Here is an 18,435-nt window from a genome sequence, read left to right as displayed (position 1 = left end):
AGGACACCCTAGGCCGCAGTTCAATGATTGACTTTGTAGTCGTGTCAGCGGACTTGCGGCCATGTGTACTGGACACTCGGGTAAAGAGAGGAGCTGAGCTGTCAACTGATCACCACCTGGTGGTGAGTTGGATCAGGTGGTGGGGGAAGATGCCAGTCAGACCAGTCAAACCCAAACATATAGTGAGGGTTTGCTGGGAACGTCTGGCAGAAGAACCTGTCAGATTGATCTTCAACTCACACCTCCGTCAGAACTTTGACCAGATATCGGGGGAGGTGGGGGACATTGACTCAGAATGGGCCATGTTCCGCTCCTCCATTGTTGAAGCGGCTGACTGTAGCTGTGGTCGCAAGGTAGTTGGTGCCTGTCGGGGCGGTAATCCTCAAACCCGGTGGTGGACACCCCAGGTGAGAGATGCCATCAAGCTGAAGAAGGAGTCCTACCGGACATGGTTGGCCTGTAGGACACCAGAGGCAGCTGGCAGGTATTGACAGGCCAAGCGATCTGCAGCTTCAGTCGTTGCCATGGCAAAAACCCGGGTGTGGGAAGAGTTCGGTGAGGCCTTGGAAAGTGACTTTAAGTCGGCTCCGAAAAGATTCTGGCAAACCGTCAGGCGACTCAGAAGGGGAAAGCAGTGTGCCACTAGCACTGTATATAGTGGAGATGGTGTGCTGCTGACTTCGACTGAAGACGTCATTGGGCGGTGGAAGGAATACTTTGAGGACCTTCTCAATCCCACCGACACGTTCTCCAGTGAGGAGGCAGAGTCTGGGGACACGGGAATAGGCTTGTCCATTACTGAGGCCGAAGTTGCTAAGGTAGTTAAAAAGCTCCTTGGCGGCAGGGCTGCAGGGGTGGATGAGATCCGTCCCGAGTTCCTCAAGGCTCTGGATGTTGTGGAGCTGTCTTGGCTGACACGCCTTTTCAACATTGCGTGGACATCGGGGGTGGTGCCACTTGATTGGCAGACTGGGGTGGTGGTGCCTCTTTTTAAAAAGGGGGACCGGATGGTGTGTTCCAACTACAGGGGAATCACACTCCTCAGCCTCCCTGGTAAGGTCTATGCAAGGGTACTGGAGAAGAGAGTCCGGCTTATAGTCGAACCTCGGATCCAGGAGGAGCAGTGCGGGTTCCGCCCTGGTCGTGGAACACTGGACCAACTCTTTACCCTCTCCAGGATTCTCAAGGGTTCATGGGAGTTTGCCCAACCAGTCCACATGTGCTTTGTGGATTTGGAGAAGGCATTCGACTGTGTTCCCCGGGGTATTCTGTGGGAGGTGCTTCGGGAGTACGGGGTACATGGCTCTTTGCTACGAGCCATTCAGGCCCTGTACAAACAAAGCAGGAGCTTGGTTCGCATGGCCGGCAGTAAGTCAGACTTTTTCCCAGTGAGAGTTGGACTCCGTCAGGGCTGCCCTTTGTCACCGATTCTATTCATAATTTTTATGGATAGAATTTCTAGGCGCAGTCAGGGGATGGAGGGTGTCCGGTTTGGTGACCTCAGGGTCACATCGCTGCTGTTTGCAGATGATGTGGTCCTATTGGGGACATCAGGCCGTGAACTTCAGCTTTCACTGGATCGGTTTGCAGCCGAGTGTGAAGCGGCCGGGATGAGGATCAGTACCTCCAAATCCGAGGCCATGGTTCTCACGCGGGAAAGGGTGGAGAGCCCTCTCTGGGTCGGGGATGAGCTCTTGCCTCAAGTGGAGGAGTTTAAGTATCTCGGGGTCTTGTTCACGAGTGATGGTACAAGGGAGCGGGAGATTGACAGGCGGATTGGTGCTGGGTCAGCAGTGATGCGGGCTCTTTACCGGTCTGTTGTGGTAAAGAAAGAGCTGAGCCATAAGGCAAGGCTCTCGATTTACTGGTCGATCTATGTTCCCACCCTCACCTATGGTCATGAGCTTTGGGTAATGACCGAAAGAACGAGATCGCGAATACAAGCGGCTGAAATGAGTTTCCTCCGCAGGGTGGCTGGACTCTCCCTTAGAGATAGGGTGAGAAGTTCGGTCATCCGAGAGGGACTCGGAGTAGAGCCGCTGCTTCTTCACGTCGAGAGGAGCCAGTGGAGGTGGTTCGGGCATCTTGTTAGGATGCCTCCTGGACGCCTCCCTTGGGAGGTGTCACAGGCAAGTCCACCGGGGAGGAGACCCCGGGGAAGACCCAGGACACGCTGGCGTGACTATATCGCCCAGCTGGCCTGGGAGCGCCTCGGAATCCCTCCCAGGGAGCTAGTGGAAGTGGCTGGGGAAAGGGAGGTCTGGGCTTCATTGCTCAGGATGCTGCCCCCGCGATCCGAACCCCGGAGAAGCGGAAGATGATGGATGGATGGATGGATGGATATATCTCTTTTATTTACTTCAGGAATTTGGTAGGAGTTTCTGCGGATGATTTATCATGCTGGTAATCTTACAACACCCTTAAGTGTGAACTGACAGAAGATGTTTTGAATACTGTATTTAGTAAAATAAAAAAAACCTAGAAAGATTGTCCAAGAAGTGAATGTCATAAAACAGATATTATCATATACTGTAGGTCACTGTTGTTGTTTTTGTATGTAAACTGTTAATTTATCAGGGACTTTTTTCACTGTCACATTAATCAGTTCAGCAGCAAATAATCAACTATTTCCTCAGAAAAGTCAGATCATAAACAGCTCTCTGTTTAAAGATATCCATGAGTGATAGACTCTAGCTCTAGATTCAGTGAAGTTTATTTGACCAGTGATCTTTTCTTGGTAATTTTTTATGAAAAAATTTGGAATTTTCATGTGAATTGTATTATTGTTATTGTTATTGTTATTGTTATTGTTATTGTTATTGTTATTATTCAGTTTTCCACATCACACTTTTTACCAAAGTCTAGGCAATAAAAAGTGATGCTGATTCTCCTGAAGTTGATCTGTGATTCCTGTCTGGATTCACTCCTAAAACACTCACTCACTCATATACATTTATCTTATACTGCACTCACCAGCCACTTTATTAGGTTCAATTGCTTATTAACAAAAACAGCTAATCAGCCAATCACATGGCTGCAGCTCAATGCATTTAGGCATGTAGAGGTGGTCAAGACAACTTGCTGAAGTGCAGACCGAGCATCAGAATGGGGAAGAAAGAGGATTTAAGTGACTTTGAATGTAGCATGTTTGTTGGTGCCAGACGGGCTGGTCTGAGTATTTCAGAAACTGCTGATCTACTGGCATTTTCACACACAACCATCTCTAGGGTTTACAGAGAACGGTCAGAAAAAGAGGAAATATCCAGTGAGCGGCAGTTGTGTGAATGAAAATGCCATGTTGGTGTGAGAGGTCAGAGGGGAGTGGGCAGGCTGGTTCGAGACGATAGAAAGGCAAAAGTATCTCAAATAACCAACTAAAATCTCTGAGTAATGTTTCCAACACCTTGTTGAAAGTATGCCATAAAGAATTAAGGCAGTTCTGAAGGCAAAAGGGGGTCCAACCTTTTACTAGCACCTAATGAAGTGGCAGGTGTACCTTATAAAGTGGCAAATGAGTGTATATTTCTGTGATACTGTGCCATCACATCTGTTAAGAATATATTGGAAGAGACGCAGATTAAATAGATGGTGAAATGAAACCGATCAGAAATATTAATAAAATACATATTTCATTGTTTTTTCTTTTCAAATGTTATGAACCTCAGAGGACACAGTAACCATGACAAGACATCAGCAACCATGTTAAAATACTGTAGTAAAACCAGACAGATTTAGCGCTCTGCTCCCATCTAGTGTAGAAAATCAATCATTGCAGTGAGAAATGCACCGTGTCTCTGTGAGAGCTTGTATAAACTCATGTGGGTAAAAATGTTAAAGTAAATAATTATGTTAAAACATATTGTGTTCTCTTTATTAATTATAGTTTGTTTTGCATTTTTATTTTTATATTTAGTTTACATTTACATTTTGTTCTTTGTGACAAAATATTTTTAAAAAATGTCACTCTCACTCACATTTCACTCTTAATTCACTCTCATCCATCCATCCATCCATCATCTTCCGCTTCTCCGATTCACTCTCATTTCACTCTCATTTCACTCTCATTTCACTAACATTTCACTCACATTTCACTCTCATTTCACTCTCATTTCACTCTCATTTCACTCTCATTTCACTCACATTTCACTCTCATTTCACTCTTCTTTCACTTTTCTACTGGCAGTTTGGATCATTTATCTATTGGCTTTTAGTCAGTCAGTTGACTTTGTTGTGAACTTTATTTTTTTATTTCTGTGTGTATCTGTGCATGTGTTTGTGTGTGTGTCTGTGTGTGTGTGTGTGTGTGTGTGTGTGTGTGTGTGTGTGTGTGTGTGTGTGTGTGTGTGTGTGTGTGTGTGTGTGTGTGTGTGAGCTGGTTATCAGTGTGTGGATCAGCTCTCTGCAGGTGCAGCATTAACGCTGTATTACACTGGAGTGTTTCCTCTCTCTGAAGTCAGTCTTCTGTATGTTGGTGTGTTTCTCACCACACTGCTGCGAGCGTCTCTCCTCACACACACTCCTCTAGAGACGGAGGTGGAGTTCTGTTCATCAGCGCTGACGCTCTTTTGATAAATATGGAGAAAGAAAAAAACGTCTCCTCTGATTTGTCTCTGAAAATGTTTGATGATTTCCTCTCCTCTTTCTAATAAGGTCATAGTGAGTGTGATTGGCGGCTGTGGGGAGTCTCTCTCTCTCTCTCTCTCTCTCTCTCTCTGTCTCTCTCTCTCTCTCTCCCTCTCTCTCTCTCTCTTTCTCTCTCTCTGTCTCTCTCTCTCTCTCAGTTTCTTCAGTCTCTCTGGGGGAGTGGAGGTGAAGCTTGTTCAGCTGCTGAAAAGGACGGACTGTGTGCAGGTCAGAGTAAGATGGACAGCTGTGTGGCTCTAATTCTTCTGTCTTCCATAATCTCACTCACCACAGCTGGTAAGAAAACTGAAATAATCAGCCTTGTTTCATTTGAATCTGTTCAATTTGATGTGTCATAATTTTTATAACCGACTAAGAATATATATAATTTCAAAAGTTTTGATTATCATGGTATTATTTTTTATTGTTTATCTTTCTCTCACTGTACAGTAAAAACTAAAGTGCTTTTGAAATATTTCACATTATTTTAACCAAACTACATATAATAATATTACAATATTACAAATAATATTAATATACATAAAGATATATAGTAAATTTCTCTCTTTCTCTTTCTTCTTGTCTCTCTCTCTGTCTCTCTCTCTCTCTCTCTCTCTCTCTGTTGTACAGTCAGTGTGAGGTTGGTGGATGGTGGCAGTCGCTGTGAAGGGAGAGTGGAGGTCTATCGTAATGATCAGTGGGGAACAGTGTGTCATTATCTCTGGGATTTGACAGATGCTGCAGTGGTGTGTAGAGAGCTGGACTGTGGAGAGGCTCAGAATATTCCTCAGTTTGGTCCAGGATCAGGACCAATATTGATGGGATATGTGCGATGTCGTGGATCAGAGTCTACACTGAACAGTTGTAATTTTCCTTCAGGTTTTGGTGAATACTGTAAATCTCATGATCTAGACGCTGGAGTCACCTGCTCAGGTAGGCTGCATCACCCCTGAAAAACAAACAAGAATCACAGATATTAATAGACAACCTTCCAAAATCAATAATACACAGAATTTATTTTCACTAAAGCAGTAAATTTGCCTTTATATTAAATTGTGTAAATGTAAGATTTTTCTATTATTTAAGTTTTTGCTTAAATCAAGCTGCATTTCATCTGCAGAAATTTTTGCATTTATACTTTTGTGACCTAATCATTACAATCTCTAAATTGTTTTAAGTTAAATCTGTAAAATGGCTTCCAAGTATAAAGTTGTGGCTTCATGTCATAATCAGTCAGTCAGTGTATGTTAAATTTGCCTGTTCACTACCAGCCATGCGTTTAGACACAATGAAATGAATGTGCTTTCCTCTAAATCATTTTTAATCATATTTTAATCTGAAGGGTTCATAAATTAATAAACTTTGTTTAAATATATTTTATATTTCATGTTTCATGATTTGTTATATATTGATTTTATTTTTATTGAGGTTCTTAAAAGCTTAAGAGTGTGTGATCAGTTTAACAATTTACAGTGAAAGATCCTGAAGAAATATGAAGTAAAACTTCATTAATGAAATTTTACTGAAATGTATGATTTTACTTTAAGATTTTAAAGTGAGATTTCAGGCTGGAGCAGAATGTAATGTGAGTAAAACCCAGTTTGATCTAAAGTGAAGGAGTAATTTGATAACATGTATTTCTCTCAGAGCTAAAACATGTTCAGCTAAATGTGAATGCTACAGATGAACAATGAAGCCAGTACCTCACATAAATATCACCAAATCTAAATCTTAATGTAAATATTAACTTTATTCAAATACTCATAGGTCGCATCTCTAGACTTGCTGATGGTCCTCATCTGTGCTCTGGGAGAGTGGAGGTGCTTCGTGGAGGAAACTGGTCCACAGTGTGTGATGCTGGCTTTGACCAGGAGGATGCAGAGGTTGTGTGTCGAGAGCTGGGCTGTGGGCTTCCTGTGGAGGTGCTGGGAGCAGCTGCTTTTGGCAGAGGGGAGGGTCAGGTGTGGTCAGAGGAGTTTCAGTGTAGAGGCACTGAGTCTGAGATTTATTTGTGCCCAACATCTTCACCCAAACACAGCTGCACAAACACAGCTGCACAAGCTCATGACAGTGATGTGGGTCTGGTGTGCTCGGGTAAAGAATGTATATTTAATTTATTTTTAAAAAGCATTTTAAATTCTAATAAACTTTGTCATTATTGGTCTCCAGTATATAAACAATGATTTGCTGTTATTCATGCTCAGTCCTGAAATGTGATGTTCATTCAGGTCACACTCAGGCTCAGCTGGTGAGTGGCTCTGACTCCTGTTCTGGTCGAGTGGAGCTCCAGTACCTCAGTGAGCGAGGCACAGTGTGTGATGTAAGCTGGAATATGAGAGCTGCCAGTGTCCTCTGTGGTCAGCTGAACTGTGGGAGTGCTGTGGCTGTGTTGGGGTCAGACTGGTTTGGGGAGGGGAGTGGTCAGATCTGGGCTGATGTGTTTGATTGTCAGGGGAACGAAACACACCTGTCAAAATGTCCCATTTCATCATGGAGTCGAACTGCATGCTCTCATAAACAGGACGCTGGAGTCATCTGCAGTGGTGAGCTGCTGTTAATATATTTTGTGTAAATTGCATTAATTCTGTTATTATAACAAGTAAAAAATGTTTGACAAGGTCTGTTCCATCCTTAGTCAAAAAGAAACGCTATACTTTGTTGTATATTTCTTCTGCAGATTCGTCTCTGGCGTTTAATGAGGGGCGAGTGCAGTTGTCTGGAGGGATGGAGTGTGAGGGAGAGGTGGAGGTGTACTTCATGCAGGACTGGAGGAGAGTTCTGCTGGACTCCTGGAGTGAGTCTGTGGCCTCTGTGGTCTGCAGACAGCTGGGCTGTGGTTCTGTGTTCAACTTCTCCAGCTCCTCTACATCCAGTCCTGAACACAGTCACATGTGTGTGACGGGTTTCAATTGTTCTGGGAGTGAAGCTCATCTGAGGAACTGCAGCAGCGCACAAGCAGTCAACTGCAGCTCCAGAGAACAGCTCTCAATCACCTGCTCTGGTCAGTATTAACAATCCTTTTTATTAAATTATATGATTGAATGATTTCATTTAGTCACTAAGAGAACAAATATAACACTACAGAAACTTTATCAAACATTTCAGCAGTGATTGTTTTGGCTACAAAGATTTTAGCTAAAGGCTGTAAGATTTTGAGCAGAATTTAAAAATACAAGCCATAAAATGAAAACAAACATATCTTTGGACAGCTGTACACACACACACACACACACACACACACACACACACACACACACACACACACACACACACACACACACACACACACACACACACACACACAGGGGCCTATCCCAACAGTCAGTTGTACACACAAAAAACCAAAACATTTCTCACTTAAACAAAAAAAAGTTTATTTAGTTGCAAAAAAGATGTGGTAGGTGTAGTTTTGGTAGTTGCAGTTCTTAAGGTTACTAATGATTTTCAGACTTTGGGACACATTCACTTCGACACAACGGAACCTAAATGCTCATCATATGATCATTAGGGACAGGGATGCAGTGTTACGTCCTCATTGAGAACTCAATGTGAAGTTCTGTGTGTGTGTGTGTGTGTGTGTGTGTGTTTGTGTGTGTGTGTATGTGTGTGTGTGTGTGTAGGTAAGTTTAATTCAGCTCACAGCTCCATCAGGCTGGTTGGTTCTGGGGGAAAATGTGCAGGAAGGCTGGAGGTTTTCCACAACGGTTCATGGGGGACAGTAAGTGATGACTTGTGGGACGTTAAGGATGCGCAGGTGGTCTGCAGACAGCTGCAGTGTGGAGTGGCCCTCAGTGCTCCTGTACCAGCCCAATTTGGACCAGGAACTGGACTCATATGGCTGAATGAGGTGGAGTGTGAGGGGAACGAGACGTCCCTATGGAACTGCAGATTTCACCTGTGTGGAAAGGACGAATGTGGGCACAAGGATGACGTAGGAGTCGTGTGTTCAGGTAAAGTGAAATTAATGTTTCCAGAAGCTGCAGCTTTTAATGAACTTTTTGAATGAATGCTAGACACTCAATGAATAAATGAATAAAGGTTTGCTTAACATACTAAAATGTTTTCATTAAAAACTGAGAATAATGGATTTAACTTAGTTTAATCTTTCTCCCATCAGAGTTTAAAGAGTTCAGACTCACTGAGGGCTGTGAGGGGAATCTAGAAGTGTTCTACAATGGAACCTGGGGTAATGTGTGTGTAAATGGGATGGATGAAGAAACAGTAAGTCTCATCTGTCAGGAGCTGAACTGTGGAAGATCTGGCCGTGACGGGGCTTCCAAAGCAAGAGTGGAATCAGCTCCTAACTGGCTGGACAATCTGAAATGTAGGAAACATGACTCCACTCTGTGGCACTGTCCATCTTCACCCTGGAGACAAAATAACTGTATTAACCGCAATGAAGTGGCTGAAATAACCTGTTCAGGTTAGGAGTTTATAGTAGTTTTGTAAGATGACATGAATAGAATGTCAAATCATTTTCTATTATTTTCTCTGAGTGCCACCAGAACAAATCAATCAACAGAACTGAATGTTCTAGAGAAATACATCTATAAGCAAAATATTTGTGTAACAGCTCAGTGATTAATGAATTATCTTAATATACTCACAGAAAATGAAGATGGTCTTGTGTTACGAAGCCACCTGACATGTTCTTCATCTCCTCATCACAGACAGTGCTCAAGTAAGAACTGCAAACTTATATGGATGATATTCCATTGACTGGGACAGAACATTAATCACACAAGTGTTAGAAATGTTATTTTGCTTATTCATACAAACATTAATGGCCCTTTAATCAGTTAATATACACAGAGTAAAGACTATGCTGCCCTGTAGAGCTGTACTGTTATTAATTCTGTGATAAGATTAATTTTCCAGTGTTCCTGTATCTCCTCATGTGTCATGTAGATCACTTGCCTCTCAGGCTAAGAGGAGGAGAAGGAAGCTGCTCTGGGAGGCTGGAGGTGTTTCACAATGCTAAGTGGGGGTCTGTCTGTGCTGATCTGTGGGACATTAGGGATGCTCAGGTGATCTGCAGGCAGCTGGGCTGTGGGCCAGTGCTGAGTGCTGATGGGAGTGCTGTCTTTGGTGCTGGTGAAGAGCCTATCTGGCTGAACAGAGTGAAGTGTAGAGGGAATGAGATTCACCTGTGGGACTGTCCCCATTCCCTGAAGGAACACACTGACTGCTCCCACAAGCAGCACGCTGGAGTCATCTGTGAAGGTCAGAGGAGTCTGCTGGACTTTAGAGTTTTTGTTTCTAATGAAATCACTTTCATCTCAGTGTTAATAATCTACAAGCCTGTATTAAAAAGTGAACTTATGTGTCTAAAGCGAGTTTGACATATGCAGTTACTTGACTGTAACATCAGAATCAGACTATCCGGTTCAAATTTTAGTCAATATTCATGTTTTATGCTTACAGACATATCTGCACCTTCTACTGCTGCAACCATAATTACAACCACCACTTCCACCATTGCAGGTACTTTTTTGTCTTTTGGGTCATTTTTCAGTTTTTTTCTGAATTGATTGTTCAGTGATCTACACGTTTTCTGTTCTATGTTTTTATTTTCAGTTGGTCAGACAACAAAGGGAACAACAACTCTTCCGCCAGCTCTTACAGTGGTTGTTCCGTCCATCTATTCAGTGTCTCTCCTGGTTCTGGGAGCGGTGCTCTTCCTGGCCTTAGTGCTTCTGGTTGTGCTGTTTTACCAGAACAGAGTGCTCAGGAGAGGTAGAGAGATTCAGAGATCATCTACAATCCACTTTCTATACATTCTCTAACCATCATTAGTCCTTCAATCTGTCATCAGACGTCTCTTCTACTGAACTGGCTCCATGTTTCTCTCTGTCTCCCTCACAGGGCTCTCTAAGAGGATGGAGAACATAGGCTATGAAGGCCTTAGAAGAGGGCTTGAGGGAGTCTATGAAGGCTTGAGTAGGGGCACTGAGAGAGTCTATGAGGAGATTTACTGCAGATTCAATACTGCAAGAACCACTCAAAGGGGTGAGTGCTCTACATGAGACTTATTGTGGTGTATTACACTTATAATAATGTAAGATTAATTGCATTAATTTGATCAATGACAGTTCATATGAATTCTTTATTTGTGGGCCTAGCTACGGAGCTAGTTAACTAATGGGTGCCCTTTCTAGTAGAGAAAATGGGATGCAGTGCTGTACAGGGCTCTCCTACAGGTCAGTAAGCATGATGAAGTGCCTAATTAGGTGCTTATATAAGATTGAAGGGACCCTCCAGTGGATAAAATGTGATGCAGAGCTGTAAAGGTTGTCCCTGTGTGCATGATAAAGAGTGGGAAGTTTCCTTCCCCTCCACTGGAGAAAATGTAATGTGGTGCCTACTCTGATTGAGGCAGTCTATGAGGAGATTGACCGCAGATACATCACTAAACGAAATGACTCGACTCAGAGGGGTGAGTGATACATTGAGGGTTCTGCATGACGATTATTGTAGAAATTAAACTTACATTAGAGACACCAGGTGTGTGTGTGTGTGCGTGTGTGTGTGCATGTGAGATACAGAAAGAGGGAGAGAGAGAGAGAGAGAGAGAGAGAGAGAGAGAGGAAGAAAGAAAAGGAGAGAGCTTGCCGGGGGGGGGGGGGTCTGGGTTGTGTGTGATTGTGTGGTTGTGTGTGTGTGAGAGAGAGATAGAGAAAGAGGGAGAGAGAGGGGAAGAGAGAAAGGGAGAGAACTTTGGGGGGGTTGTGTGTGTGTGTGTGTGTGTGTGTGTGCATGTATGTGCAGGTGCATTACAATATGTGAGAGAGCTTGCCGGGGGGGGGGGGGTCTGGGTTGTGTGTGATTGTGTGGTTGTGTGTGTGAGAGAGAGATAGAGAAAGAGGGAGAGAGAGGGGAAGAGAGAAAGGGAGAGAACTTTGGGGGGGTTGTGTGTGTGTGGGCATGTGTGTGTGTGTGTGTGTGTGTGTAAGTGCATGATAATGTGTGAGAGAGAAAGAGCCAGAACAGCAATAGACCACCATATTTGTTTGCTACAATAATCTAGCAGCCAATATTGCTTGAGAAGTAAAATGTGCAAAAATGCAAGAAGTCAGATTTTGTTAAGGAAACTAAATGTGCAGAATGCAAGTAGTCAGGTATATAAGTTATATAAAGTGAAGTGTTTCAGCGAAATGCAATAATGTACTTTCTAGCAAAAAGGGGAAAGTGAGATGTCCTCATAATTATTATGTATACATGTGTCCTTCAATTCAGTCTATGGGAGTATGTATGCACGTTTGTGTGTATGTGTGTGTGTTTGCATATGTGTGGATGTTGTATGAGATACAGAGACTAGTAAACTAGATTGATACCAGTCAATCAGTTAGTGAATAACTGAGTGAGTGAGGGAGTGAGGGAGTGAGTGAATGAATTAATGAGTGACCAGTCAGTCAGTGAATGACTGAGTGAGTGAAAGAGTGTGTGAATGAGCCAATCAGCAAGTGACTGACTGAGTGAGTGAGCAAGTGGCTAACTGATCTTATTAGTGAGCGTGTGGGTGAGCAAACCAGTCAATCTGAGTGAATGATCAAAACATATATATATATATATATGTTTTTGGTAGTAAAAATACCCTCAATAACTATCCAATCCCTAATTACCAGCTTAGTCACCTAAACTGTTCCACTTTTTGATACACACACTTCATGGTGTAAATAACTGTTTGCTCATATCGTACTTGAAAATACTTATATATATTTATCATTTTAAAGCGCTCTAAAAAGCTCTCTCTCTCTCTCTCTCTCTCTCTCTCTCTCCTTAGAGAGCTTTAAAACTTAAAGTACATATAATATATATCCTTTTTTTTCAGTATTAAGTAAATGAATGTATGTAAACTGTAAGCTGTACCTGAAGCTCTCCCTGAACTTGAATGTGTCTCATGGTCTCATGCTCTCTTTCTGGTATATAAGGTATATAAGATATATATAAGTATCTAGCACACGTGAGCGGTAATGAGTGATTTTTATATGCTACATCTGAGCAGAAAGATGTGATTTGCGAAACAGGACTACAGAAATAGTGTCTTTTTACAAGCAGTACTGTGTTGTTAAGTTCATCATTCTAACCCCTATATATCCCTTTAGAATTGAACAGGCTATTTTGGTTACTGTGCCTTTAAGATTGATATATGTAAATAATCTCTGTTCTAAATGGCTCCCTTGTATTCTTTGTAGTTCAAAAGCAGTCTGGATTCCTCATACCTTCAGCCTGAGTGGGCCCAGCAAATTGACTTAGGCTGAATACATCGATATATGCAAAAGTGTTTTTGTTTCATCACAGGAAGAAGTGAATTTAAAACAAGCTGTTTTGCAGTGTGTTTTCCATAAATGGACTGGGGATTAAATAGTACATTTTGAAAGCTTGGCAATGTTTACACACAGCTTAAAAGTGTTTTATTTCATAAAAATGATGCACATTCACTTTTTTATTTTTAGTGTCAGCAATGATCTCAGTTTATCAGTACAATGAAAATGTGCTTCACAGCTTTAAGCTTTAATATGCTCAATTTACTGATCACTGATCCTCTGCTGCCATCTTGTGGGAAAAAAACTATATTGTGATTTTCAAAACCTTGTTTCCATAAGTGAACTGCAAAACTGGTAAATTAAATTAAACTAGTAAATTAAACTCATGAATGTAATCATTGTAATAGAAGCTTAAGTATGATGAAAAACCTGTCTTTTTAAATATTTGTATATTTTTTATTTCAATATTTGCAATTACATGATTTCCTTAAATCTGTATTCTCTGTATTACAAAATAGTAAAAACCACATGTTCTTACAGTCAAATAAATATTTAAGAGAACCCTGGCCTATTTCACCCATTATATCAAAAACAGGACTGTAAAATGCCCAAGGGCACCTGCAAGCGAATCCTCAATGAAAGAGCTGAATGTAGCTAATTGGTTGAAAATGAAAAGGTAAATTGTTTCTGATCACTTGACCATAACTTTTCTTAATTTTATAAAGAAGGATGTATTTCACAAAAAAAATTATGAACTTGTTTGATGACTGTTCTGCTCTCATCTAACAGGAAGTGTCCTCTCTGAAGAACAGCATTCAGGATATGAGGATGTGGATGAGGAACTTCTCTCAGGTAAGAGGACCAGAACATGTGTGTGTGTTAAACTCCATTCAACTGAAATATTACAATCACCATTTAGAGAATTCATTATAAATCCATGTTTCCTTCAGTATATTGTTCATGAGTGCTTAATTCTAACTGTCCCAATTGTTGAGTCACATTGATTAAATGTCTGTGTTTTGGTATAGAGAAAGTAGCAGAGAATTATGATGATGTCATCACTGCTGATCAGAGCTCAACTGTCGTAACAGGTTTGACTTGTAATGTAACAACACTGTAATCTCAAACATGAACACAGTCACTGATGATACTGAAGCTGATTTAATGACATTTATCTCTATATTTTACAGAAGACATGACAGATATCTATGATGATGCTGTTACTGCTGGACCAAACTCCAACATGATGAGTAAGTTCTACTTAATGTAGATATTTCATGTTGAACTGAAGATTCAGCACAGTAAAAACAGTGAAAACATGAAAACAAGGTTGGTTTTTAAAAATATAATTTATCTTCCCATGTTGGTCTAGTAGACAAACCAGAGGACTATGATGATATCGGCACAGCTGAACAGGATGTAAGAGAGGTACAAGGTCAGTGGCTTTTAAAAATATGCAGTGTGAGCACTCCAAATGTGTTCTAAGAAAGGTGGGACAATGCAGGTGCTAGAAACTTAAAACAAAGTTAATTATATTTGAGAAAAGTACCAGTATGTGTAGAGATAGATATAAACCTATTGAAAGGAATCACAGTACTAACTAAACAACTTGATCATAAGTTACAAACCTCAGTGGTAAACAAGGACCTACGTCGAACATTCTGGCAATACCTTTACTACAAACTGTGTATTTGCATAATTGTTAAATTTAATGCATTTTACAGATTATGATGATGTGGAGGAGGAGCCTCAGACAGACATGAATCATGAAACTGAGAGACCACATTCAAACCTCTTCAAACGCAACAAGTAACTTTACTTTGGATCACAGTTCAGAATAGAACAGAAACGCTGGTCATTATAGCTTTACTCTCAAACAAGATAAAGTGTATATAAACAAATATCAAATTTTCAACACTGTACTGTAAGTTCTTACAGACTTAGATAGAAATACTCACTGACACGTCTCATGTACTTCAGTTATTCCATCAAAATGATTATTATCTTTGATATTTTTATATTCTTTAAATCATTATTTTGTACATGTTGTAAGAACTATTCAATTAATTCACTGATTGTTTTAAAGACAGATTTCTGTGTGTGCGTGTGAGTTTATCATTCCATTTACAAGCCTGTAATAATCATGTGATTATTATGCTGTCAACTTGAAATTAGATCCACAAAATCACATTGACTGTGTGTGAATTATGATTTGATTGTGTAATGTATAAAATCTATTACTGCGGTCTGAGAGATCATTCTGTACTCCTTGCTTCTCTTGCTGGTCATTATACACAGAGTATAAAAATACACAGTACAAGGATGGTCTTTCTGAAATTTAAATAGGGAGTTTGGGGAAGAGGACATCTGTGCTGCACCTTAAGCTCAATGAAGTCCAACAATCATAAAGGAATGTTAAGAGAGAGGACACAGAGTTGTCAGACCAAAAATGTATTTGTTCATTTTAGAATGTTGTTTTACCCATTTTATTTGCTATTTTCCTTTTTCTTTTTTTCCTTTTTGTAAAAGTGTTATTGCCAACAATTGTCTAAATAAATTTTTGCATCTGTCAATCTGTAGACTTATTTTTATTATAAAATAACTTTTACACCACCTTTTGAAAAGGTTGTTGGACCTGGTTAGGCTCTCGTGTGCTATGAGGGATTGGTTCATGAGAAGCTTGATATCCTGTCTACAGCCGGCCTTTTGGGGGTGCTAATGTAGCCCCCACAAAATTTTGGTCACATTGGTTGTGCTGGAGCCTATCCCAGCAGTCTTTGGGCGGAAGGCAGGAACTGGAATGTATAAAGGAAAAACGAGGGTTCCTTAACTAATTTTTTTTAGGAAATATAATTTAAATACATTACCTAGACATTTGAGCAAGATAAAGCCAATAGTGCTAATTAGTTATGACTATTCAGAAACAGGAAAACATGAAATGTGAAGCTTACAGAGCTGTTTCTGAATGAAAATTGATTCTGGTCTGTTTAGGTGAGGTTGGCACAGAGATCTTCATTTGCACAGAGATCCTTACTGATCAGTTTCATATTTAGATACTTTAGCATGTTTGCACAGCTTCCTGTACTCATGCTGTGCTGCTCACATTCATGTCATGTAGTCAGCTGTTGCAGGTAGCATGTACATGTGTAATCTAGCTAGAAGAAATGCACAGTTCCAAAGCATTGTGCAAAAATAATATTGCTCTCAGATAAATGAGTAACACTAATAATAAAATTATTAACTTTAATAAATTAAAAACTTTAATAAAGTTAGTAACTAACATGATTACAAGAATTTAAACTGTAATGTGTAACATTATTCCATTACAGGAAGAAATGAATCACAGTACTGCTATGTTACTTTGTGCCATGTTATCCCCAACACTGCATTTAAGCAACTTTGTCCTCTACTCTTGATAAATTGGGGTGATGCAGTCTGGAATGGGCCTGACACCTTCAGTACTGCCCCTTGTGGACACGTATATTGTATGTATATACAATGTATATACAATAGGTGCATTCCCTGCAAAGTGGACTGTACTGGGTATTCAGACACACCTAATCAACTGTACCCCACACACCTTCACACACAGCTAATCAGCTCTACCACAAACAACCTCACACACACCTAGTCAGCTCAAATACAAACACACACACACACACACACATACTCCCTTACACACCCTCACACACATCAAGCCCTCTCTGACATCTTAACAGCTCTGCTAAACACAGTTGAGTTTTTCTCTCAAAGAAATCCAGCACTATATAGATTTAAGTCTTATACAACCCACACTGTGTACAAGAAACAGCAATAACAGAACACAATTGATTAAATTCACATTTTGCTTAAACACACATACCAGTGCATATCCATTAATCAATGCACATTTTATTTTACAAAACACATTATAATTTATTTGTAATGACCAAAAGAATGAAATTGTGAAATCAAGCAGTGGAAATGAGCTTTCTTCACAGATTGGCTGGCTACACTCTTCTTGATAGGGTGAGGAACTCATCCAGGAGGAGCTCAGAGTAGAACCACTACTCCTCCACATTCAGAAGAGCCAGTTTAGGTGGTTTGAGCAGGATGCCCCCTGGACGCCTCCCAGTGGGGGTTTACCAGGTACGGCCTACTGGGTTGAGTTATTTCTACGGAATGAGTTGGAGGAAGCCTCTCCATGGATCACCACCTTATCGTGGTGGAGAGGTTTGTGTGCTTGAAGGACCCTAGGAGCTATGTTGTCTGGAGCAAAAGCTCCTGGTAGGGTCTCCCATGGCAAACTGGTCCTAGGTGACAGGCCAGACAAAGTGTGATCCATAACCACCCCTATGAGGACAACAAAGCAGGACTTGTGTACCCTGCCCGGATCAGGGTTACCGGGGCCCCACCCTGGAGCCAGGCCTGGGGGAGGGGCTCGCCAGCGAGCGTCTGGTGGCCGGGCATTCACTCATGGTGCCCGGCCGGGCCCAGCCCGAAGGAGCTACATGAGTCCCCCCTCCCATCGACCCCCCACCGATGGGAGGGGCAGTAGTAGGGGTGCGGTGCATTGTGGAACGGGCAGTGTCCGAAGGCGTGGGCCTTGGCGTTCTGATCCTCGGTTGCTGAAACTGGCTTTTGGAACTTGGAACGTTACCTCACTGGCGGGGAAGGAGCCTGAGTTGGTGCGCGAGGTCGAGAGATACCGGCTAGATATAGTCGGGCTCACCTCAACACACAGCTTGGGCTCTGGGTCCAATCTCCTTGAGAGGGGCTGGACTTTATTCTTTTCTGGAGTTGCCCATGGTGAGAGGCGGCGGGCAGGTGTGGGCTTTCTCATAGCCCCTTGACTCGGCGCCTGTATGTTGGGGTTTTCCCCGGTGGACGAGAGGGTAGCCTTCGGGTTGGGGAACGGGCCCTGACTGTTGTCTGTGCTTATGCACCGAACAGCAGTTCAGAATACCCAGCCTTCATAGAGTCCTTGGAAGGGGTGCTTGAAAGTGCTCCTCCTGGAGACTCGATTGTCCTACTGGGGGACTTCAACGCTCACGTGGGCAACGACAGTAAGACCTGGAGGGGTGTGATTGGGAGGAATGGCCTCTCTGATCTGAACCCGAGTGGTGTTCAGTTTTTGGACTTCTGTGCAAACCACAGTTTGTCCATAACGAACACCATGTTTGAACACAAGGATGTCCATAAGTGCACATGGCACCAGGACACCCTAGGCCGCAGTTCAATGATTGACTTTGTAGTCGTGTCAGCGGACTTGCGGCCATGTGTACTGGACACTCGGGTAAAGAGAGGAGCTGAGCTGTCAACTGATCACCACCTGGTGGTGAGTTGGATCAGGTGGTGGGGGAAGATGCCAGTCAGACCAGGCAAACCCAAACGTATAGTGAGGGTTTGCTGGGAACGTCTGGCAGAAGAACCTGTCAGATTGATCTTCAACTCACACCTCCGTCAGAACTTTGACCAGATATCGGGGGAGGTTGGGGACATTGACTCAGAATGGGCCATGTTCCGCTCCTCCATTGTTGAAGCGGCTGACTGTAGCTGTGGTCGC

At 42.1% G+C, this 18,435-nt stretch overlaps 2 protein-coding genes across 2 annotated transcripts in view; both read left to right on the top strand.

Moving 5' to 3' along the window:
* LOC108412925 (deleted in malignant brain tumors 1 protein-like) overlaps positions 1-18,435 on the top strand; it is a 267,541-nt gene that overhangs the window by 102,916 nt on the left and 146,190 nt on the right. The gene's annotated exons all lie outside the window — the stretch shown is intronic.
* LOC108412314 (antigen WC1.1-like) lies at positions 4,810-15,423 on the top strand. Its single transcript, XM_037540212.1, has 17 exons — positions 4,810-4,920; positions 5,254-5,556; positions 6,391-6,717; positions 6,852-7,166; positions 7,301-7,624; positions 8,244-8,573; positions 8,741-9,046; positions 9,233-9,304; positions 9,532-9,846; positions 10,048-10,107; positions 10,201-10,359; positions 10,489-10,632; positions 13,680-13,742; positions 13,919-13,981; positions 14,081-14,140; positions 14,263-14,325; positions 14,615-15,423. The coding sequence occupies exons 1-17, from the start codon at positions 4,863-4,865 to the stop codon at positions 14,701-14,703; spliced, it is 3,051 nt and encodes a 1,016-aa protein (XP_037396109.1). The 5' UTR covers positions 4,810-4,862; the 3' UTR covers positions 14,704-15,423.

The sequence above is a fragment of the Pygocentrus nattereri genome, chromosome 1, assembly GCF_015220715.1.
Source record: "Pygocentrus nattereri isolate fPygNat1 chromosome 1, fPygNat1.pri, whole genome shotgun sequence".
NCBI lineage: Eukaryota > Metazoa > Chordata > Actinopteri > Characiformes > Serrasalmidae > Pygocentrus > Pygocentrus nattereri.
The sequence above is the reverse complement of the archived record's forward strand: the minus strand, read 5'-3'. Positions and strand labels throughout refer to the sequence as shown.